At 42.1% G+C, this 25,321-nt stretch overlaps 1 protein-coding gene across 1 annotated transcript in view; it reads right to left on the reverse strand.

Moving 5' to 3' along the window:
- NXF1 (nuclear RNA export factor 1) overlaps positions 1–25,321 on the reverse strand; it is a 76,684-nt gene that overhangs the window by 23,934 nt on the left and 27,429 nt on the right. The window contains exons 4-13 of the mRNA XM_089652862.1: positions 22,292–22,375; positions 22,062–22,166; positions 21,831–21,914; positions 16,480–16,549; positions 16,318–16,406; positions 15,921–16,028; positions 8,185–8,294; positions 5,046–5,082; positions 2,785–2,853; positions 2,197–2,252 (exon numbers count right to left, since the gene is read on the reverse strand). Coding sequence (XP_089508988.1) covers positions 2,197–2,252; positions 2,785–2,853; positions 5,046–5,082; positions 8,185–8,294; positions 15,921–16,028; positions 16,318–16,406; positions 16,480–16,549; positions 21,831–21,914; positions 22,062–22,166; positions 22,292–22,375 — 812 coding nt within the window. The remainder of the gene's footprint in view (positions 1–2,196; positions 2,253–2,784; positions 2,854–5,045; positions 5,083–8,184; positions 8,295–15,920; positions 16,029–16,317; positions 16,407–16,479; positions 16,550–21,830; positions 21,915–22,061; positions 22,167–22,291; positions 22,376–25,321) is intronic.

Below are 25,321 nucleotides of genomic sequence, written 5' to 3' on the forward strand. Positions count from 1 at the left end.
CCACAGCGTGGGGACCAGATTCGATTCCTAAGGTTTCACCAATACGGATGAGCCGCTACTACTGTTGTATTAGAAGACTACGTTGATTAATGAGTTAATGGAAGAATCCAAAGATTAAAAAGCTAGTTAAGCCAAGAGTGATTTCTGTAAGGGAGAAGAGGTCCATCCCCTTATACACTAGCGAAAAAATTAAGGGCTCACAGAGTAGGGTGGGGTTATAGGGGAGGTGCCCAAAGGGTGTACGCTCCAAAGCTTTGCCAGTGTTTAATCACCTGAAGGTACGAGCCTAGAACACGAGGCATATGAATATTTAGGCTCTGTCCTGTACTATACAATTAAGAAAACTATTTTGCAATAGATTTACTTACAATTCACAATAAACATAAAAAGTGGGTTCAGAGGAAATAAATATGGTCCTACAAGAAAACTGGATATGTTGCTCAAGACAAATTATGGAAAATAAGTTCATTTCTTTAAAACACATCTGTACAACATCTGTATATGTCATTGTACCATTTACATGATTAAATCGCTAAAATTTTCAATCAGTATATAAAAACAAATAACACTTCACTGTTTTCCACAGATGATATTCGGTACAGAATAGGAAGTTGTGTCAGTGCACCCCTCCTTTAATAAATCTTGCCTATTATGCTCAATATTAACCCCTTGACGCCGGCGTAACACAAATATGCGGCCTCACAGAACTGGGCTTTTTTCCCGTAAGGCCACATATTTGCGTACCTGTCTTTCTGCTGGGTGTCACTGAGAGCACTAGGTTCCATTCTAACAATCGGGACCCGGGACTCCCAATTCCAGGTCACATGACCGCTGTGATAGCCTCTGATTGGCTATCACAGTGATCAGTCACTGTAAAGCTCTGCCCCCTTTTTTTTTTTTCTATGAATGGAGAGAGATACATTGTATCTCTCTAACTGCTGGCATATAGAGGGAAGAAAAACATTTTTTTGTAAAAAAAAAAAAATGATAAAATATTTAAAAATGAAATAAAAAATAAAGAAAAAATACCTGGATCAAGGTTTGATCTAGTTCAGTGCCAGGGCAAGTGTTTAGATCAGGGTCAAAAGGTCAAAGGTGAGGATTTTAAAAAAAATATATTGCTGTCAGTGTTTTTTAGGTTAAAAAAAAAAAAAGACAAAAACAAAAAATGCGCACTATTGTTTCTGGGCTGTACTACGGGTACAAACAACAAATGACAAACATATATGGTATTGCTGCGATCGTCAAGAGCTGGAAAATTTATTTTGGGTTGTTCTTTGGTGGTAGGTTATGGCAGTAACAAGAAACATACAGCTAAATTTAAAAAAAAATTTTTTCTACTATTTTGGCCTAGTTTTCCTTTGATAATAATAATTTAAAAAAACGCGGTATAATTCACCTGGATGTTCAAAGTAGTTGTGATGATATGTACGGTTTTACTAACACAAGTCAACGTTGCAAAATTGTGCTTAGGCATTTAGATTTGTTTTACCCTTAGCCATGAAGGGGTTAAAAAGTTAAGTGCCTGTCTATCTCTGGTTACAGTACTTTGGATGCAAGCATGCAGCCAGGTAATTAGCATATTATTTTAGGAAAGGATAGCGGTAGCAGCCTGCACATTTTTTTCCAGTTTTCAACAAGTTTGCACTAAAGTGCGCCTTAATTAGTAAATATAATGGTGCAAGTTAGGATGGCAAGAGTGGTAGGCACTTTCCTAAATTATAAATCTTTAAATATATTTTTGAAGCAATGTCTTCGTAATCTATTCTACTGCATCCATTTGGTTTGCACACACAGAATAGCAGGAAGTGTTTGGTGCAACAAGATGAAGAGCTATTTTTGAATCAAGCCGTAAGGAAACATCCTACCGATAGAAACAGATGCTAAAGTGGAACTGCAGCTTAAAAAAAAAAAGCATTAAAAGCTACTTAGCTGCCTGTCCATACTGTAAACAGAGTTGCACTGAGCTCAGTGTACAACTTTGGCATCTTCTGAGATGAGTGAATTTACGTGCATGCACAGCAGTAACAGCTTGCTCCGGCCAATGAAAATGGCCAAATATCGGTAGCTGGAAAAAGACCATCAGCATCTCTCTGAGCCAACCAAACTGCCAATGAATTAGTGACACTAAGTAAAAAGGTCAGAAGAACTCAATTCACAAAATATCAAATAATGACAAAAAGAGCTTTTACTTACTGTTGAAGAAATCGCAAAACTATTGCTTTAATATTATCTGTAGACAGGTAGCTGCCCTGAATGAGGAAAAAAAACATGAATAGTAAGAGGAAATATGAAGTAGATAGTCTAAAATCAGAACCAAGAGTGTAAATCGAGCGCTTACTGTAGCAGCTAATGCACCAAAAACCACAAACTTTCTCAATTGAAAAGATCACAAAAACGTAGCGCAGCGCTAAACGAATATTGGCCAATGCATGAGTGACTAACCAATCATCTTTGCGCATTAAGATTGCGCTTCCGGTGAGTGGGCAATATTTCTATATCCAATTTGATCACACGTCACCGGTTTTCCTGATTGAAGCACACGGGGAGTTATATAGTATCGGTCCATCATTTACCAGTGGGAATAACTACCACCAGCAGATTGGCTAACTCTGGACACTTATTGTATATTGCATTTTATATTTATGATTGGTTAGCCACTCATGTATTGGCCAATATTCATTTAGCGCTGCACTATGTTTATGATCTAGATAGTCTAAAATCCCCCCCCCAAAAAAAAAACCAAAACTGTGCAATGCATCGTAAAATCAACCAATACCTCACCTTGCATGGAGGAAGTGTGGTGGGGGTTTCTACATCAAATGCTATTGGTGGAGGAAGCTCGTGTCCATCCTGTGACGATGGCAAGAGTAAAAAGACACAAAAGGTTAAATGTGCTCAAAATAAAGCCTTATACACTAAATTTATATTCATCGGACAGAATAAACCTCTATGCACTATACAAGGTTACAATGACTCCCTCTGTGTAATTAACGCGTCCCTGCCGCCCTACAGCACAAATACTGCTACAGCGCAGCAGGGCTGCGCAAAATCGTGTGTGTGTGTGTGTGTATTTTCGAGTAGGGGAGCGCATGCACCCTACCTGCTGTCATTGGCGGCTACAGCTGTCAATCACTGGGTCCCGGCCGGAGATTCCCCGCCGGCACCCGGTTATCGTCGACTATCACTGACAGGGGAGAGGTCTGTATTTAAAGTACCGTATTTTTCGCTCCATAAGACGCACTTTTTTCCACCCAAAAAAGGGGGGGAAATGTCAGTGTGTCTTATGGAGCGAATATGGAGCAGCCGGTCCGGTATTTCGACCACCACAGAATACCGGGCCGGCCGTTCAGCTCTGCAGCAGGTCCTTACCTGTTCCTCTATCCAGCGCCGTGCTGTCTTCCCGGCTTCTGTAGTATGGGCGCTCGGCTTGACAGCCGGGTGCCCAGTGTGCATGCGTGAGAAGCGGTGCGCTTTGTGAATAGTAAGGCGGCACCTGGGACACATGACAGGTCCCAGAAGCCGCCGTACGAATCACAAAGCGCAGCACTTCTGGCTCATGCGCACTCGGCTGTCAAGCAGAGCGCCCACACTACAGAAACTGGGAAGACAGCGCGGCGCTGGATAGAGGAACAGGTAAGGTCCCACTGCAGAGCGGACACTAACCAAAGAACAACTCGGAAGAACAGGTACCTGTCAAATTCAGGTACCCGCTCCCCCCCCTCCCCAAAGGTCAGCAGTCATCTCCTGTACTGTGTCCGCAGTCTCTGGTCATCTCCTGTAATGTGTCCGCAGTCTCTGGTCATCTCCTGTAATGTGTCCGCAGTCTGTGGTCATCTCCTGTAATGTGTCCGCAGTCTGTGGTCATCTCCTGTAATGTGTCCGCAGTCTGTGGTCATCTCCTGTAATGTGTCCGCAGTCTCTGGTCATCTCCTATACTGTGTCCGCAGTCTCTGGTCATCTCCTATACTGTGTCCGCAGTCTCTGGTCATCTCCTATACTGTGTCCGCAGTCCATTGGTTAAGAATATTTTTTTTACTGTTTTCTGCCTCTAAAACCTAGGTGCATCCTATGGTCAGGTGCGTCTTATGGAGCGAAAAATACGGTATACAGATCTCTTCCCTGTCAGCTCCAGCATGCTGTTTTGTATTGCTCTGCATAGCAGAGCAATACAAAACAGAATGCCTCCCTTGTAAAGTACACACACAGCACAGTTAACCTTTTGATTGCCCCAGATGTTAACCCATTCCTGCCCATTGTCATTAGTACAGTGTCAGTGCATTTTATTAGCACTGATCACTGGGGATATCAGTGACAGTTAGTCAGTTCCCCCCAGTGTCAGAATGCCCGCCACAGTCCCGCTATAAGTCGCTGATCGCCACCATTACTAGTATAAAATAAAGTTGCAGTATATACACCGTCATTTGTAGACGCTATAACTTTTACATAAACCAATTAATTTACAATCTGATTTTTTACATTTTTTACAGGATGTTTTATAGCAAAAAGTCAAAAATATTGTTTTTTTCAAAATTGTTGGTCTTTGTTTATAGCGCAAAAATAAAAACCACAGAGGAGATCAAAAACCACAGAAATAAAGCTCCATTTGTGGGAAAAAAAGGAGGGGGGGGGGGGGGTAAATCCTCTGGAGGGCAAGTGGTTAAAGAGCAGGGGGGGGGGGGGGGGGGCGCTGTGTCAAATCCAGACCAATATCATTCATCCTCTGCTGAGACATACTAAATTGTAAATGCGCCCTTGGTGCCCTACAGTTGTTCTTCAGCTAATCGGCTGCCTCAGTACAAAACAAGTAAGTTAGACCAGACTTCATGCAACCCTCTGCTCTAGTTACTGAACCAAGGGCTGCATTGCTGTTAAGTTCTGAAAACTGTGGGCAGTATCCAAAGCTTTGCACGTCTCCAATCATCTGAAGGCAACAGCCTTTACCCAGGGTCTATGAATGTCAAGTCTGTGTCCTGTAATGTACATTTAAGTTAAGATGATACTCTGTCATGGAAAACAAAAACTCCAAATTCTTGGTCTCTCACCAGTCGCAGTAGTTTTGGAAAGCGTTCCCTCATAGTACTGTCGTTCAGAACGCGTAAAATCCAGACGTTGACAGCCAAAAGAAACAAAGAGAAAAAGGTTAGCAGCACACAAAGACCCCCAACCCACACATTGAGCACCATGACCAAACCTCTATCATACCATATCCTAGTAGAGGGGAGACAGACACTGATCTCTGTCATAAGAAAGGAGAAGCGCAGCCCTGCAGTCTGCCAGGACTTTGCGGATGAAGGATACTGGTGAATAAAAGGACTTCCTATACGATATTAAATCTGTGCTTCTATACTGGTTCTACCCATCTTCCAGCAAATACCAAAACTCCACAGAGCTGATTAAAATGTTGTGACAACATCATGGTCAACGTAAATGCAGCAGTGATAAAAGCTAACTTCTTACACCAGTTACAGCAACCATTGTTAAACATATACACTTCCCTTCTAATACTGTAATTGAGAGGAATATGCGTGCAAAACGTCTCCATAGCCCGGTCATATAATGAGAACCATGCAGGAACATTGCTAGGGTCAGGTAGAATAATAGAAAACCTGTCGTTTTTTGTATTGCAAATGGCTTTTAATTATTTCAAGATGTATGTTAATTTTTAATAGTTTAAAATTTTCTATCATCTATGTACCACTGCATAGATCGTTTAGAGATAACAAATTAGTGTGGCATATTATATTTGCAAACATGAATTGGAGTAAATGCAAAATACAATGGCAGTTTCAATTTTAGAGGCAGAAACCTCTAATGCAGAATTTTCCCAATGATAAATAGAAACAATATCTACTCAGCAAATGTTTACTGAATGAATCATATATAAATGATTCAAGGAATTTCTTTACACATTTAATAAGTTGGAAAGATGGTAATGAGTAAAGAAAACTAGACAGACAATGGAAAGATGATATTTGTGGTATGAAGAGGTAATGAGTGATTCAAATGAATGGCAGAAAGGAATGATGTTAGACTTTGGTAAAAAGGTAAATGATGGGTAGTGAGCAGCATAGGCACAGTATCTGTCAACACAGGAAAATCAGATTTTTACAACCTCCAGTTAATCCAGTCTCCATCTTCTCCACGTTAGGCCCTCCTATCTCAAAGCGCAGTTGGGGTAATGTGCAGGATCACCCCTCCAAGCACAGTTGGGGTTATGTGCAGGATCACTCCTCCAAGCACAGTTGGGGTTATGCGTAGAATCACCCCTTTTACAGCAACTCCTATCCAAGCTCTATCCAAGGAAGCCCCATCGACTGTGCACAAGGCACAACTGTTGGTGGTGTTTTATTTTTTTCCTTATCCTTGATGATTCATGGAATGCCAAGCCTGCCTCCCAGGCAAAGAGGCTACAAGTCATTTGTGAGACTTACAAAAGAAAAAAGTGCATTCTTTGGGCATATTACTGCAACCAACCTCCTTCAGTCATCTTCTCGTGGCTGTTACCAGGTCTGCCTTAGGTTGCTCCCGCATGGGGAATCTTACCCGTCATAGACCAGACAACCACATTGAAAGGAGGCATCCGTGAGTTCATGAGGGCTGAATGAAGGGGCTTTCACAGAGACAAGAGTTTGAATATGCTAATCTTGTTCCTGGCTGAGATAAAAGGAGGTGTAACAGGCAGGTTATTATACCTGAAGCCCAAGGAGAAGATGCGAGACAGAACAATGGGTAATGGTAAACCTGTGGACTAGAAAAGACTGCACCACATGTAAAGGGGAAAAAAAATAAGCAAAGATACATGTGGAAATAAAATAGTGATGTATGCAGCAAAGGGAAAATGGAAAAGGGAAAAAAAAACAAAAAAAACACAATCAAGCGAAACAGATTATTTGGTAGACACTAGTGTTGCTTGTGTGACTGGAAAGGAAACGAAAGAACAACGCAAAACATAGAAGTAGAGGGAGCTGAAGCCCTTTTAACTGTACATGCCACACGATTTCACAAACCTTGCTATACATTTTAGCTGAAATTATTACAAGGCATGGTAGGAATTCTATCAAAATAACAAAACCAGTCCTGGAGAACAGGCTACAGGTTGTGGTGCACAAATGTCACTGAAATTATACTGTCCAGTAAATGTTCCCCTTGCATGGATCTCACCAGATGAAACTTAGCGTCACAAGGAGCAGTGCAGAGTACCCTACACTGCAGTATGCTTAACATAACTGCACACAATATCAGAGCCAGGCCTCTACAGGTTATGGATTTAACACACTAGTGTATGCAACACTAGTGTTAGGGCCAAAGTCAGAGAATGTCACAAATGAAATGCTAGAAAAGCCACTAACTTACAGAGTCAGGTAATTAAGTCAGATGCAATAACCAAAGCACAAAAGAGTGTATAAAATTACACTGAATGTGACATTACCATTAAATACCATCACGTGTTACATATTCCAGAGGTAAAAATTAATTACTGCTATCCAGTACAACACAATGAGACTTGTACCTAATTTCTGCCTGTCTCTTCCCATTCTTTATCCCATACATTTTCTCAGTTTTTTTTTTTTTTATATATTGCGCCACCATTTTTTTTTTTTTATAGTTTACAGGGTTTCACAATCAACCTTCTGTTCATAAACTGCCCCAAATATTTGGCAAGATGAAAATCTAATTATCCCTCTGAGATGGTGAATTTTTTTTTTAGGAAAGGGATTAACTAGAAATATATTTTTACGGTTTACTTGTTTTATTACATTTTTCTATGCATGGTGAATAATCTCTATTAATTTTAATATTTTTGCCAAACAATCTAGAGATGACTAAGTGGGAAGGGCCAAATCAGAGAAAAAAAAAAAAGCATTGGATAACATTATATACATGGACTCCAAACTCACCAAGTTGGAAAACACAAATGACACGCTGTTATCCCATAACGCTCGCCAGTTGAGTGTAAAACTCACAGCTGTAAACCCCAATTCACTTCTGTGGAGCTCAAGATTCAAGTTTTTACTGAAGAAACATTTGGAAGTCAGTTTCAAAGGCTGCTTTAATGTGTTAAGAAAAAGAAAACCAACCCTGATCAGGGAAAAGCCAGGCAGCTTGGGTAATGGTTAAGGCTTCAGCAAAACCTCTTTCAGACACATATTGTGTCAAACGGTAAGAAACTAACAGACTGACCTGATATACGTGTTCTGGTCTCGGAAGTTGTCACAGAGTGGGTTTCCATCTAACCACAGCATTTCAAGCTTCAGACCTTTAATCTTATCCAGATCCTTGTCAGTTCTCAGCTACACAAAAATGAACAGTAGGTATAAATGATTTAAACTAAATTATATTTATGCTAAATATCATTTAAAAGAAGTATGGGATTAAGAAGAAAAAAAAAAAAATACATGCAGCATTGGTCCACACTGTTCATGGTCTTAGAGCTAGTGAGGAACAGGTGCAGCATCGATCACATGACCGCTGATCGCCGAGTTCTTCAGTGAGCAGAGAGCCGTGTGTCAGTCACTGGCTCTATGCCCCACCAGCACTCACGGGAGGAGCTGGGCTGCGGAGGAGGTGGAATCAGCTGGCTTAGGCTCTCAACAACACGCTGGGAGGCTGAGCCAGCTTCCGGTCAGGCACCTAGGTGGATCCTGACATTTTCAAGATTCATGAAGAGCATGGACTGCCTCTGTGACGTCACCTTATATCTCCTCTATTACTGGCTCCATCACAGTCCCTGCTAATAACATACTTCAATGTTGGTGCCACCTTTTAAACCTCCATTGTCTCAATTTCATTGACAAACTATTTTAGTTTGTGTCATCCCCACCTCTCCCCTCCACCTCCACTGTGCCAGAATAACCTGCTTCAATATTAGCAAGTCAATCTCTTGGTGACTGATTTTGACCTCTATGCCTCTACAAAACGTTTATGCTGCAATTAGTAGTTCTGCTAATGGGTACCAAGTTCTTTATGGAGAGAATTGCCCGCCTCTGCACATGTGTGATCATTTTTTTTTTTTTTTTTTTTTTTTTAAGTGATTTTGTGGCTAATTACAGAAAGATAAGTAACCACCATTTGTGAGTCAAACTGCCATCATGCCCTCCACACATACATGCAGGCCACAGTCATACATTTTGCTCTTTTCTCATGCACATACTACGCACTGTCATATCATCTGCACTCTCCTCCCACATAAATTGTCTCCCCATACCACCTGCAATCCTTTCCTGTACATGCTACCGACAGTCATAACCTCTGTACTTTTCTCCTGAACACACTGCCCCTCATCATACCTACCTCACTCTCCCCCAGGCAGTCATGAACCTTCTCAAAAAAGTAAGAATTTCTTCTCTTCTATTTCTCTATAATTAACCATCTCAGCAGGATAAACATATCTTTCTCTACTGTCCACCGAGGAACACAAATTGATAACTAAAGTGGTTCTAAAGGCAAACGGTTTTTCACCTTAGAGCATGTCCAATGTCTGTGCCTCTCTTTCCCTCCACAAGTATTTACCTATCCCCACTCTCGATCCCTCCTGTCCCCACCAGCAGTCCTGTCCTCCTGCATCAATAGGACAGTGAGGCAGCGGGAGCGGGAGCCATTGGATCCTGCTACTGTCAGTCAAATCCTGTGAGTAGGGAGCCAGGCCACAACGCACTGTGTGTTACTATAGATGTACACAGACCGGGGCAGGAGCACACCAACTCGAAGGCTCTCATAGCACACAGCTTGCTATGGAGGCACTCCTAAGGGAAGGTGATCCTTTAGCACTGGAAGGGGACCCCAGAAGGAGGAGGAAGGGACAGCTCTGAGCAACAGCATTGCTTAGAGCAGATAAGTATAACAAGTTTATTATTACAACAATTAAAAAAAATATTGCTGCCTACAGAATAAATGGACACTAAGCACCTGGAAAAGAGATGGTCAGCACCTTACAGGCTTTAACCCTTCTCTACCTAACACCTTGCCCTCATTAGAGTGGATGGGTTTTCTGTTTCTTCCACTTGAAGATGTTTCTACTATCAACTGCTACTGGAAGATTATACCAGCTACTGAAAATCCTGGAAGTCTCAGGTTAGTAGATGAGCGCCAATTTTCCTAGTTCTGTATATTGGTGTTCTACCTGCAATGGCCCTGTAACAACCCAGCTGCATTAGACCTGGACTCTGCCCTTCAGGTCATCACTGTATATCTGGTGATTCCTTGCAGAGCATGGAGATCAGATGTGCACAATTCCTCGGGTCCCGGTTTCTGACAAATCACTATTGTATGAGGCTAGCAGGCTAAAGGCACTTTTCCAGAAGCTGCTGTATCTAGCAGGGAAATACATGGAGAATTTTTATCTCCCATTTCTTAATGGTCTTTACTATTATTTCATATAAGATTGCATGCTGGGCACTGTAATTTACTTTCTGACAACCCTCCTTTTCATTTGCACTTTGGGGCTGTTCTCTGCTTTTTCGGCAGCCAGACTTTTTTTTTCCCCCCAAACCACCATTTAAATTTCCAGCCTGTTTCTTTTAAGAGTGTTGAAGCCTAGTAGAAGTTGATGTGTGTGGGACTCAATTTCTAAAACTGCTCTCTTAAAGAGTGCATAAAAGACACCTGGAAGAACGGTATTCATATACTAGCATTTAACTGAAGCCACTTCACTCTACACTTATGCTGGCCATAGATGAGCCAGTGTGCTGAACGAAAGTAAACAATGGGATTCCTCCATCCACACAAACAAGGTGGATGGAGGAATCTCCCCATTAAGACATTATATTCTCACAGTGGGACTCTCAGCTGTCAGAACACACTGACCAGCAGCTGCAGCCGCTGATCGGCAAACATTTTCCAACATTCCCTTTTGATAGAAGAAGAGGTCAGGCATCTAGTTGGTCTGCACAGAAAAAGTCTGGCAATAGGTTGGCAGAGAACAAAAACCTAATCTGGAGCAGACTTCTATACCACTCTGTAATCCTTGCATGCAAGTAGTTAATCACTGTGAGACTGCTGCAGCTGTAAGAAACAGTCAGACTATATTTAGCTTCGCTATTCGAACTGACATTTTACCCATATAGGATTGCTTTTAGCAGGAGTCTTGCTAAGAAAATATTTTTGCATACGCATGTCACCACCCTTTAAAAGACTAAAACAAAGACCAATTTCCAGAAGTCATACGTCTCTCGGTAAAAGTTCTTGTTTTTGTATATTTCTGGGTAATTATGCAGTGATTTATTGTGTGTCATCTAAACTCCTGCTGCCCCGTTTATATCTATAATAGAATTCCAACGTAATTTTTTTCAATATGTCCATACAAAAAATTTCCAAACTAGTTCACATTAGTGTGATTTCAGATGCAACCCGATTCGCACAGAATCACACAAGGGAAAACACATTGATTTCAAAGGTGTCCGTCCACATCAATGCGACTCAGCATGCAGCGATTTTGGAAAAGGTTTCTGTACTACTTTGGTGCGATTACAGTGCGATTTTGGCCTCGTAAAATATACAAAGTCTGCTGTTTTTGAAACTGATAATTTGAATCTCTATGCAATCGGTCTGCACCTGTTTCGTTGTCTTATCTGCTGGCATCCACTCCTGTGCCTTATTTTTATATGTTTGTACTCTAAAAGATGTTTAAATAAAGAATGTTTAAAAAAAAAAAAATATATATATATATATATATATATATATATATATATATATATATATATATATATATACATACATACATACATATATATATATATATATACACATACATATACACATATATATACATACACATACATATACACAAATATATACATATACACATACACACACACACACACATATACACACATATACATATATACACATTAAATATATATATATATATTACATACATACACATATATACATATACACATACACACACACATATACAGTCAGGTCCATAAATATTGGAACATCAACACAATTCTAACATTTTTGGCTCTATACGCTACCACAATGGATATGAAATGAAACAAACAAGATGTGCTTTAACGGCAGACTGTCAGCTTTAATTTGAGGGTATTTACATCCAAATCAGGTGAACGGTGTAGGAATTACAACAGTTTGCATATGTGCCTCCCACTTGTTAAGGGACCAAAAGTAATGGGACAATTGGCTTCTCAGCTGTTCCATGGCCAGGTGTGTGTTATTCCCTCATTATCCCAATTACAATGAGCAGATAAAAGGTCCAGAGTTCATTTCAAGTGTGATATTTGCATTTGGAATCTGTTGCTGTCAACTCTCAAGATGAGATCCAAAGAGCTGTCACTATCAGTGAAGCAAGCCATCATTAGGCTGAAAAAACAAAACAAACCCATCAGGGAGATAGCAAAAACATTAGGCGTGGCCAAAACAACTGTTTGGAACATTCTTAAAAAGAAGGAACGCACCGGTGAGCTCAGCAACACCAAAAGACCCGGAAGACCACGGAAAACAACTGTGGTGGATGACCGAAGAATTCTTTCCCTAGTGAAGAAAACACCCTTCACAACAGTTGGCCAGATCAAGAACACTCTCCAGGAGGTAGGTGTATGTGTGTCAAAGTCAACAATCAAGAGGAGACTTCACCAGAGTGAATACAGAGGGTTCACCACAAGATGTAAACCATTGGTGAGCCTCAAAAACAGGAAGGCCAGATTAGAGTTTGCCAAACGACATCTAAAAAAGCCTTCACAGTTCTGGAACAACATCCTATGGACAGATGAGACCAAGATCAACTTGTACCAGAGTGATGGGAAGAGAAGAGTATGGAGAAAGAAAGGAACTGCTCATGATCCTAAGCATACCACCTCATCAGTGAAGCATGGTGGTGGTAGTGTCATGGCGTGGGCATGTATGGCTGCCAATGGAACTGGTTCTCTTGTATTTATTGATTATGTGACTGCTGACAAAAGCAGCAGGATGAATTCTGAAGTGTTTCGGGCAATATTATCTGCTCATATTCAGCCAAATGCTTCAGAACTCATTGGACGCCGCTTCGCAGTGCAGATGGACAATGACCCAAAGCATACTGCAAAAGCAACCAAAGAGTTTTTTAAGGGAAAGAAGTGGAATGTTATGCAATGGCCAAGTCAATCACCTGACCTGAATCCGATTGAGCATGCATTTCACTTGCTGAAGACAAAACTGAAGGGAAAATGCCCCAAGAACAAGCAGGAACTGAAGACAGTTGCAGTAGAGGCCTGGCAGAGCATCACCAGGGATGAATCCCAGCATCTGGTGATGTCTATGCGTTCCAGACTTCAGGCTGTAACACCATTCACCTGATTTGGATGTAAATACCCTCAAATTAAAGCTGACAGTCTGCCGTTAAAGCACATCTTGTTTGTTTCGTTTCAAATCAATTGTGGTGGCGTATAGAGCCAAAAATGTTTGAATTCTGTCGATGTCCGTGTGTGTGTCCGTGTGTGTGTGTCTTTGACTTCAATGCATCATAAATTCTCCAAAGTTTCAGTTAAATATTGCCCTCCTTTACTGCTGAGACTTCTTGGCTTCTATTTACACTAGATATGCACATTTACAAATTCCTATCTCTCCAGATCATCAGGGATTTCTTAACTTTGCTGTGGAAGACAACCACCATCAGTTTGTGACCCCAGATTGTGTGTTCACAAAGGCATTTGCACAAATTTCAGGTCTTCCTAGTTCCAGAGGTTTCCCTGTCACTGTATACCAAGGCCTCCCTGGCCTTGAATGTTAACCACTTGCCATCCGGAAGATTTATAAAAAAAAAATAAAAAATTTCCTCACACAAATAGAGCTTTTTTTTGGTGGTAGTTTATCGCTTTTTTTTTTTTTTTTTAAATTATAAATGAAAAAAAAAAAAAAGACTGAAAATGGAAAAAAAAAAAAAAATGTTTCCCCCCACTTTTTACAATAAAACATATCTAATAATATATATTAATAAATCTTCATAAATTTAGGCCAAAATGTAGTCTGCTACATGTCATTGGTATAGATACTGGAATTTTCTTTTTTATAATCGCAATGGCGGTGATCAGCGACTTATAGCGGGACTGTGATATTAGGATGGGCATTCTGACACTGAATGGGAACTGATTAACTGCTACTGACATCTCCTGTGACACTAATACAGTGATCAGTGCTAATAAAAAGCATTGTCACTGTACTAAGGACACAGGGCAGAAAGGGGTTAATATCTGGAGCAATCAAAGGGTTAACTGTGTGCCAGGGAGTGTTTTTACTGTGTGATGTTTTACTAGGGGATGTGCCGATAAAAACCAACACATCTCCACAGACAGGAGAGAAATCGGTTTTGTTTGCATTCACATATCTCTCTCCTGTCAGCTGATCCACCGATTTACAAGTACAGGAGCCAGCGACACTGTGGGTGGGCGGCCAACACACCCCATACCGGGAAAAGCAGAATTGTGTGTGTGTGTGTGTGTGTGTGTGTGTGTGTGTGTGTGTGTGTATGTGTGTGTGTTTCTGCACAAGGTGGCCACCCTGTAGCAGTAAAACTGCTATAGGGTGGACGGCAACTGGTTAACGTATCAATTATAAAGAGGACCTTGGAGAATTTAGGCTGCTCTAACATTGAGAAGTCATCTCTGTCACAATGCTTGAATTAGTTGTGCCTTCTCCAAGATAATTTTTAAAACATCTGAGTGTCCCAGGAAAAGTTAAAAAGTTGCACACTTATTTCCAGCAACTTTGATCCCGATGTCTGTCTACCCCTGCTTCAAGGGAATGCTAGGACTGTGGGTATACACCTTCAAGGTAGTTCCATTAATACAACTGTACGTATGAACCGTGCAGCAAAAAAGCTTACCACAGCATGGGACAACTCCAGTCTCTCTGGATAAGAGGACTGTTACACTCTCAAACTAGAGAGGTCTATGTCATTGTGGCCTTCTGCCCCGGCATTTGTGGAAGGCCAATTTTTCTCACCCCTATTACAATTCAATGTCTGTTCAGGGTTGTTGGTATCAGGAGGAATCAACTCTTTTAGTCAGCACCCTAAAGTTATGAGCAACTCACTTGTCAGTTTATTGGAACCCCCATCTGACCAGTAATCCTGTCCATACTCAATAGGACAATGCCACAGCAGTGGCTTGCATCAAATATCAGCAAGCACCAGGTCTCTGGTCTTTTGTGGAGTTTCATGTTCCAACAATCTGCAGTGCACATTCCCAGAATGGAGAACTGGCAGGCAGATTTTCTTTGCAAACAATTTCTGGGCCTGGGGAATAATCTCTTCAGCTGGAGGCGTTTCGGGACATTTGTCAGTGTTAGGGAACGCTTAGTTCACCAAGAAGCTGGACATATTTGTCTCAGGATGTAGCGGATGCATTGGTGGTGCCTTGGGATCAACATACCCTGGTCTTCAAGTTTTATTCGCTAAAGCTACTACTTTGTCTAATCACGACTGAGGGAAAGGGCATTCCAGTCATTCTCATAGCTCCAGATAACCTTTGGAAAGCGTAACACAGAGGGTCAGGGGTCTGTGAGGATTGCAGGAGACATCAGAGGAAAGTGAAGTCTCTTCCTACAGCAAGATTCAGCGCTTGGCTGGTCACAGCTTTAGAACACGTGATTAAATTGAGGTAGATGGTGGTGTCTCTAATTAAAAGACATACATTTCTATTTCATTGGTGCTGCGGAAGTGCTGATATGTTCCTTTTTAGATCATGGGTTTAGTATCACTTTAAAGCCTATCGAGGACAGGCCGCAGGTTTTCTATCTGCCATTTCTTTTGGTGGTGACAGTAAAACCTAGGCTGCCTAATTAATCAAACTCTGTTCATCAATGGACAGATTAAAAAAAAAAAAAAAATCCTGTTTTACATTCCTTTAAATGTTAGGTGTAAGAAAGGAAAGAAACAAGTAAGAAGACTGAGTAAGATAAAAAGGTAGCTCGATAAAAAGACTCACCACATTACTAGAAAGGTTCAGGATCTTCAGATTTGGGGCTTTTAGATGAATTTCTGACATGTGATCCAATCTGTAGAGTTTGTTGTTACTGAGATCCAAAGATAAAAGCTGAAGTATGGGGGAAAAATAAAAAAAAAAAGTCATAATGCAAATGAATACAGCATACATGAGCATGAGGTGGATTTTAAGGCTAAAAGTGGATTTAGATGCAAAAATACAAAAAGAACATAGAACACATAAATTTCACAAACACTGAGCTTCAAGAACAATTCTTTTCATCTATATTAACACGAAATATTAGCACAGGTCCTTTAGGCATCAAAAGATTTGGCAGCAAGCCACAGTAGTGCAAACCTTACTTTTTCGTCTTTTATAAAACAAGTGTGAGAAGACCCACCTCAGGCACATTCTCTTCAATAATCTGCAGCATACTCTGCATACAGGACTTCCTGTTTAGGATGAGGTCTACTTTGTTTGTCACCAGATCTAAGGAGAAACAAGCAGGATCAGTGAAAGCTTTTACCAGGGTTCATTAGAACAATGCATGTAAAATGTGTACCTGGATCAGAACGCAGTGAACTCATATCTAGGGCTTGCTGGGCTCCATCATATCGCTTTTGCATACAGCGCTGTTGGTAAACACAAAAATTTTTTTCCTAAGATACAAAGTCAATTAAAGAGGGATATCAAAGAGGTAAACAAACGGATTAAAAAGTTTGTTTTATCTCTGTCCTAAGGTAGTTAAAAGGAAACTGCCAGGAAGCAAAGCCTACACCAGAAATACAGCTTTTCAAGATACTTACCAGCTCCCGGTCACAGTGCACAACCCTGGCCTGGTGGTGGTGGTCCTCCCTCAACCGCCTCACACCCTAGGTTGCAGGGCATCCTTGTCCAACCACCTCACCACCAATCAAAGTGACTTCCTCTTAACCACACCCCCGATCACAGCTCCTCCAATGGCACAGCACCTCCCTCCACAGCGTTCTTTGGTCCACCTCAATGCGCATCCCCGTTTACAGTACACTATTCCCCAGAAAACCAATCCGCCCGACACAGTATTTTTTACCCCGCCACCCCAACCCCCTGCTTACAGTACATTCCTCCCCAGCAAGTTCACTACCAACTTGGGGTTTAGAGCTTCACAAATATGTCAATACCCTGTGTTTAAAAGATGCATTTATTCAGTATTTTGAAAGCTGGATAACTGCCCTTCAATGTCTGCCATGAATATTTCAATTGCCACCACACAGTGCAGTATACACAGGAGAAGTGGCATTGTGTTGCGTTAAAAAATAGGCAGCACGTCATTTTCATGAGGCATCATCACTTATCAGCTGCCTCCAAACATTTCAATTGTAGCGCGCAGTAGCCATACCTATGGCATATGTTAGTCAAACATGTATGACGTGTTTGCTGGTCGCAGGGGGAGAGACAATGAAGGTTCCTGTAACCCAGAATTCACTGGGAAATAATAGAAAATTAGGACAGAGCAGCTCCAGCCACTCTCCATTTATACAGAGCAGCCGTGTGACAATACCACTTGCTTTTGTGTGCAGGCCAATGCATCAAGCCAACAAGCTATGATATCAGTGCCAGGCAGTATCAGACACATTTTACTTTATTGCCTATGGCTAAGCTTTGTGTGTCAGTAAAGCATTGGTGCCAGAAAAACCCAATACCAGTGCAGTACCCTCTTTTTCTGAAGAGCCATTCTTTGCATGATCTTGAGTTAGACCAAGGCAAGTGTCAAAGACACAAAAGTAAACAAATCACCACTCCATCAGTATTTCTTCATGGCGGGCACACTTCTACTGACAAGCAGCTTCCTTTCTCGTGCAGCTTGGCAGCCTCAGCTCTTGTACATCCTGTTCCATCCCTGCGACGTCCTGTTCCATCCCTGCAACGTTTCCCGATCTCCACTACCTACAACTCTTGTGTGGTCCATTCGGACCTAGTAGTTATGTGCCTTGCTCAACTGTATTGAGCCTCACTCTGCAAGAGCTGAGGCTGCCGAGCTGCACGAGGGAAGCCGCTAGTCAGTGGAAGTGTGCCCACCAAAAAGAAATGCTGAAGTAGTGATGCCGAGGGACAGGTTGCTTTTCTGAAGAGTTTCCTCTTTCTTCAGGCTAAAGAAAGAGGAATCCCTCAGAAACACGTCCCGACCCTTAACACCACTCCATCAGCATTTCTTCTTGGCGAGCACACTTCCACTGACAAGCGGCTTTCCCTGCTCGTGCAACAGAAGGTGAAGCAGGAAGGCGCTTCTAAGTGCAGTATTCCAGGTCAACGCTAATAAAAAGTGGTTAAAAACACAATGTAGTAGTAAAAACAGGCTCTAATGTAATCCGTCAGTAGCAGGGCTCTGTCCTCTAAACGATGGAGCCGCTGTGCCAGCCAGCAGCTGCAGTGGGAGCTTGAGGAAAGGTGTTAAAGATGGCCGTCGCTCTGTTCGGATCGCTGGAGAGCATGCTGAAATGCACGCTGTCCAAGGAGCGGAAGTGACATGAGCAGGAAGCGGTGACGCATTTTGGAGCATGAGCAGAGCTCCTTCTTCAAGACCAATCTGCTACCCCACCTTACTCGTTCTCTTTGGAGCACCTCAGGTTACTGCATCATTACCGGTGCGCCCTGCTACCCACCTTACCTGCTCGTGCAGCATCAGCTCTTGCAAAATGTCCATCCTGTTCCATCACTGCAAGGTTCCCAATTTCCCACATCTGCAACACTAGTGTGGTCCATTCTGCCCTAGTGGTTATGTGCCTTGTCACTCAACTGGACTTGTGAGTGCATTTATTTGTTTTTTGGACTATAAAAAACACTCAGTATACTATTATTCTTTGCGCTGGTTTCTCTCGTTTAGGATTTGCATCCTCTGGAGCACCCCCACTGGCCACCCAGCAGCACTGGATTTTTTCTGTGTAGCTCAGCTGTCAATTATTTACTGCCTGGTTACTCATGACCTATATACCAATTTATGACTGTAATTTGTGCTTAGTCTGAGTTACTGTTGTACTGCATTTTTATATAATTTATTATTCCATTTATCCTCCTGGGTCCTTTTTACTTTTAATTCACAAGCATGCCTGCTATTACACCACAACCTAACCATGCCACAAAATAGATCATGTTCTCTACATCTCCTTTAACCACTTGCCTACCAGGCACTTATACCCCCTTATTTACCAGGACAATTTTCAGCTTTCAGCGCTGCCGCACTTTGATTGACAATTGCACGGTCATGCAACATTGTACCCATATGAAATTTTGATCATTTTTTTCTCACAAATAGAGCTTTCTTTTGGTGGTATTTAATAGCCACTGGGCGCTTTACTTTTTGCGCTATAAATAAAAATTGCAAAAAATTTGAAAAAAAAAAAAAAAGTTTCTTTGTTTCCATTATAAAATTTTTCAAACAGGTAATTTTTCTCCTTCAGTGATGTGCGTTGATGAGGCAGCACTGATGGGCACTGATAGGCAGCACTGATGGGCACTGATAGGCAGCACTAATGAGGTGGCACGGATAGGCGGCACTGATAGGCGGCACTAATATGCAGCACTGATAGGCGGCACTGATAGGTGACACTGATGATGGGTACTGATAGACGGCACTGACTGGCTTCACTGCTGGGCACTGACTGGCACAACCGCTGGGCACTGACTGGTGGCACTGACTGGCAGCACTGCTGGGCTGCACTGGTGGGTGGGCACAGGTGGGTGGCACTGGTGGGCACAGGTGGGTGGCACTGGTGGGCACAGGTAGGTGGCACTGCAGAGTGGCACAGGTGGGTGCACTGCTGGGCACAGGTGGGTGCACTGCTGGGCACAGGTGGGCGGAGCTAGTGGGCGCACTGCTGGGCACAGGTGGGCGGAACTTGCGGGTGGCACTGCTGGGCACCGATCATCAGGGCACTGATCATCAGTGCCCTGATGATCGGTGCCGATCCCCACTCTGACAACTGTCGGTTCTTGGCAGTACTTTCCTCACGATCTGACAGCGTGAGGAAAGTGCAGCCGAGAACCGGCACTTGCATTTCCCTGTGATCAGCGTGTCATTGGACACCGCTGATCACGTGGTAAATGGCCACTGTGATTGGCCTTTTACCACATCACGTGATCAGCTGTGTCCTTAGGACACAGCTATCACGGAGATCGCCGGGTGCGCGCCCCCTGGGGTGCGCAGGAGAGCGCGTTCTGGGAGGACGTCATATGACGTCCACTCAGAATTGGCCGGCCGCAGTGCAGCCGTCATTCGGCTATCTGCGGTCGGCAGCTAGTTAAGCACTAACTACTAGAAAAACAACACTTTTATGTGCAATTACCAAGCATTCTTGATGTTTCAAAAACATGTCAAAATGCTTTAGGTGTGTAAATGAGCGTTGCCTCGTTTTTCATAATCAACACGTGATTGATGAGCCCTTTCAGAGCATCCCTGTCAATGCTGCCTCTGTCCTCCAAAACCTCTATGCTACAATTCAATCTAAAAATAAAAACTTGGTGTGCAGCTTAAAAGCACTGCAAAACCTACCCCTGCAGTAGAAAGAAAAAAATCAGGTGCCAAAGTTCAAACAAGCTCATCCAGGCAGCCTGAAAGCAGATCAGAAAACACTGTGGCTCTGGTGTGCACAGTTTACACTGGGACGGAGAGCAGAAATATTTTATTTTTGTGTTTTGTTGAACCCAACAGTGTGTCAAGCAGTCAGCTTTTCAGCTTAATTAAATCTAGGAGTTCCTGTACCCCGCAGGGGGTGGAAGATTAGGTTGATCTCAGGCACACATAGGGAGGTGTCATGCAGCTGGAAAAGCCAGACGTGTCGGCATCGGCTGTTTGAGGTTTGATGAATTGAAGGAATATATTTTTCCCTTTGCTGGCAGAAAGGTTCAGACCTTTTTCTGAGTTTACTCCTGTGATAAACACACAAGAGCTGAGGGCTGCAAGTCTTCCTAGAAGGAAGTTAGAAGAGAAGCAGAACTGCTGAGAAAGATAGTCTTGTATGGGTTGTGCTTCACTTTCTGAGCTGCAGGAACTTGTAGTTTCATATTGCCTATGTGGATTCCTGGACACTGGGACTCTGCTCTTCCTGCAACTGTTGCCTATGTGGTCAGGATGCTGTGGTCAGGACAACAGAGCCCTCCGAGGACCCGTGATCAAGTCCCTGAATTGCTGCCCTGTGCCCCTGGACTTTGCTGTACCAGTCTGTGACCTGTGACTCACTGTGCCTGAATGGATTGTTGCTTTTGACTCTGGATTAACCCTATCCTGCCCAGAACCTTTTGCCCTGTATGCTGAACTTAACTCTGCTCTGCCTGGAACCCTTTGCCCTGTGTGATGGACTTAACCCTTTGTCTGCTGGAGTTCTGCCATCCCTGTAGTGTATTACAGATTTACCCCTTTGCCTACCAGAACTCTGCTTTCCTTGCCTTTCAATAAAAGCCTTGTGTGTATTCCTACTCTCCATGTGTGTTCTGTTGCACCCACCCCTCTGTCACATACACCTTCTATTTTCCAGTCTGAAAATAAGCTCTGCCCCACAACTGTCCCCTGTTCCGCCTCCATCTATTGCCACCCACTCCTGGCTCCAGCAATCAGCTCCACAAGCATCCCATGTGCTGCCGATGTCCCTTATCAGCTGTACACTACACACCACTCCACACACATACTCGGATTGAAATAGGTACATTGTTAATGGTATATGAAACGTATACTGTGATATGTTATGCATGGCATTTAGCAAGACATTTAAAAACTACTTTAAAATGAGGTTAACAGGACATTTTTTTTATATTTTACAATTACTTCTTGCAGCCAATAAGTATCAAATTTACAAAATTTTTCACAAAAATATTGGGTTTTATACCAATTAAAATAATAAACGCATTAACCAAAACCATTATAGTCTACTATGCAAATACCTTAAAATGAGCATTTTCCTCTTCAGTCATTTGTATTTCTTTTGCTTGAGCAGGGGGTGGAGATGGTTGTATAAGTATTGTAATCTGAAGAGCAGAGAGTAAAAGCCAGATATTACAGTTATTCCTAGCTTCTTCCAAAATATAGGAAAACTAATGAAAAGTATGCACCAAACGTAATATCGGATGCCATAACCAGTAGGGATTAAATAAGTTTAGCCAAGAGTTGCATACCTTGAAGTTATCTCTGTCAGTAAAAGTCCTTGAGATCTGTTTCAGAGCTTTTGCAACAGCTGCATCTTCCACATAGAAGTGGGACCGAGAATGGTCACAATGATACTATGTATGAAGTAAAAAACACGTTATAAAACAGGGAAGTGGATTTTTAAGAGAAAATACCATAAAAGTGGAACAAGCAAACAGAGAATGAGATACTTAGGTAGTGACCTCATAATTTAACTCACCCCTATAGGAGAAAAAGGCAGCGAACAGGCACCTTGCAAAAGGCCTATCAACCAATCCTTCTCATATTTTTTGCCATATGGAATCTGTTCAGAGAAAGACAAGAAACAGAGAATATTTAAACATTGCTGTAAAGTGATCTATAGCCAAACCAACATAACGAAAGCACTTCAAAAGCCAAGAACAGTCGAAAGGAATACCACCCCACTGGTCCAATTCCAAAGACATTTTACAAAAATACTCAACTTGCTTGTACACTTTAAATAAAGAGAATGGTTGATTATAACTCATCCATCTATAAAGCCAAAATTTTTTTTCATAATTGTAGATAGATAGGGAATGGTTAAAACAGAAAAAAGGGGAGTATTTTACAGTAAGTGGAAATCACCTTAGCCGATTGTCCCCATTATTCCGGTTTTAGTGACAACTAGAAATGTTACTTTTTTTAAATCACCAGACCCGGTAGCAGTGGCAACCAGGAAAAACAAACATCTGATAAGGGTTTCTTCCCTTCCCCACTCTATCCAAAACTTAAAAAAAAAAGATAATTTTTTACTCTGTGTAAAATTTTCATAGAGTCTGTCAGGGGCACAATGAGTCTTAAACCTTCAGGCTATACTGCTGCCTACAGAAGTGTTGAACACTGGCAAACAAACTATATATATATATATTAGCCCAGGGTGTAACCCCTCCTACTAACTGTATGCCTTAGTTTTGTAGCAAAGCAGTACCAAGAGTATGATTATGAACATACAGTAAATGATTGGGACTTGTGTTCCTAAATGAACAGGGAAAAAAAAAGGAATTATGACCAACCTTTAAAATTCCATATACAGTACAGGACTTGCAGACATGGGTTATATGCCACTACCTTCCGGTGAGTGGACACTGGTAAAAGCTTTGCTAGGAATGTCCCCAGTGCTTAACACCACACCCTCTGAGACTCCAGTTTTTTAACAATAAGAAAATACAGAGGGCAGACAGAAGAGACTGGTGTCATGTACTGTACTCCCAAGATATGGAATTTACAGGCAAGTCTTTTTCTTAAAATTGTACAGGACAGGACTTGTGGTCCTAGACCATGATATGCCCCAAGCAATCAACTGAGGCATCAGCATAGCAAACAGACCCAAAGAAAACAAGGGTCAACAGACCTGAAACAAGCAGATGACAACCTGAAAACACCTTGTGCCAAAGCCTGCATCAGCAGAGGCCTGAAGATCACCTCAGTAAAACTTTAAAGGGTATGAACAGAGGACCAGGTGGTAGCCTTGCAAACCTGTGAAAGATACTTGGTGCTAAAAAGACCAAGAACACAGATCTGGTGAAGTGGGCCCTGATAGGAAAAGGAGGAATGCTTTTCATGAGGGCATTAGCACTGGAAATGAGCCATCTACGCCACTTACCAATGCCGAAACAGGAAGCAGGATGTCCCTTCTTGGGAACTTCAGGGAGTACAAAAGGAGGGCTGTTTTTCGGAAAAAAGTTATAGCAGCTAAGTAAACTAACTGCTCGGACTAAATCCAGGCAGGGGAGTGAAACTTCCTTGGCTTGCTTCGATGCAGGACATAGGAAAAAAAAGAGGATACTATTCTCATATTGAGGTAAACAGAAGAGACCAACCTTGAGGAGGAAGCAGGGTCTGGGTTCAAGACCACTTTGTCTCAATGTAAGATAAGAAAAGGTTCCTTACAAGAAAGGGATGTCAACTCGAAGACACACTTGACCGAGGTAATGGAAAAAAAAAGCCATCTTATTAGCGAGATCCCCCAGTAGGATATCCAGAATCGGTTTGAAGGGAGGTTTTTGAATAACCCAATGAACCAAAAGTACCAGATATAAATCCCAGGGTGACACAGGAGGTGCAAGTACAGGGCTGACATGAGCAACACCCTGGACAAAGGTCTTGACGAGAGAGATTAAAGCCAAATTTTAAAATAGAATGGCTAAGGAAGAAACCATTCACTAGAGGATGAAGAATGAGATGCTGGTCTAGACCAGACTGGAGAAAGGCTAGGATGCAGGAGATAGAATATTCATGGGTGTTGAGATACCATTACACCAGCCAACATGTGCCTTCCAGGTGTGATGGTAGAGCCTACCATCACAGGGATTTTCGTAATTCGCAGAGATTTCCTCTCACTTCCTTCTGGCTATGGGACATGAAGTGAAGAGAAAGCTCAAAATGGGACACAGCTTTACTTTAGGAGATAATGTGAATAGAAGAACAGGTGGTACCCTTGCATATTTGGAAAACAGAGGACTGATGCCAAAAGCCCATGAGGGGCTTAACTGAAAAGGAAGGAAACTGCTCGTAAAGGCTGATAAGTTTTTTTTCACAGAAAATATTTGTTGCCACCAATTGCTAACACCAGCAATTAACAGTGTTCTGTAAGTAGGGATTTAATCACTAGAGTCACTTGTGATTTGCTACGGCTGTGGGTTATGCGCTGCTACAAATCGTTTTCATTTAGCAGTTTGTAGCAAAGCACAGCGATTGCTGAAACGCTTTACAGAAAAAGCATTAAAAAAGACTGTTGCCAGTGATTTTGCTGCACATCCAAAATGCTGATAAATCTCCATTGGAGTGAAAGCAAGTGATCCCATAGAAAATGATGATTTTTAGTGAGGAATTGCTGGAACAAAAATGGAAGAGCAACGGGTAATCACTGTGAGAAAATCCCAGAGTGAAAATAAACCTGAATATTGTTCTGTCAGAACCAGCTAGAGGTCGTGGAATAAGTCAGAAAAAATGAGGAAGGGTTGTAACAGCGCAAACACTGCAAAGTCCTGGGAAATGGTAGTATGGGTGATGGTGGTATTAGTGGCTACTGTATGAAGAGCGTAGGATTCCGTGTGGCACTGAGGGCAAGGCTTCCAAATAAGCTGTAGCAACTTCTGTAGATGAGAAAAAGGAGAGAAGCGCCTCTAAGTGCAATAAGTCTTTTAATTCAAGTCTAAATGTAGAAACACTCACATGTGTGAAGTAATCATAAGCATAAAAACCGTGGTTAACAATAGTTAACGGTGGG

Source organism: Staurois parvus, unplaced genomic scaffold, assembly GCF_062004578.1.
Source record: "Staurois parvus isolate SC_StPar_1 unplaced genomic scaffold, SC_StPar_1.0 ptg000694l, whole genome shotgun sequence".
NCBI lineage: Eukaryota > Metazoa > Chordata > Amphibia > Anura > Ranidae > Staurois > Staurois parvus.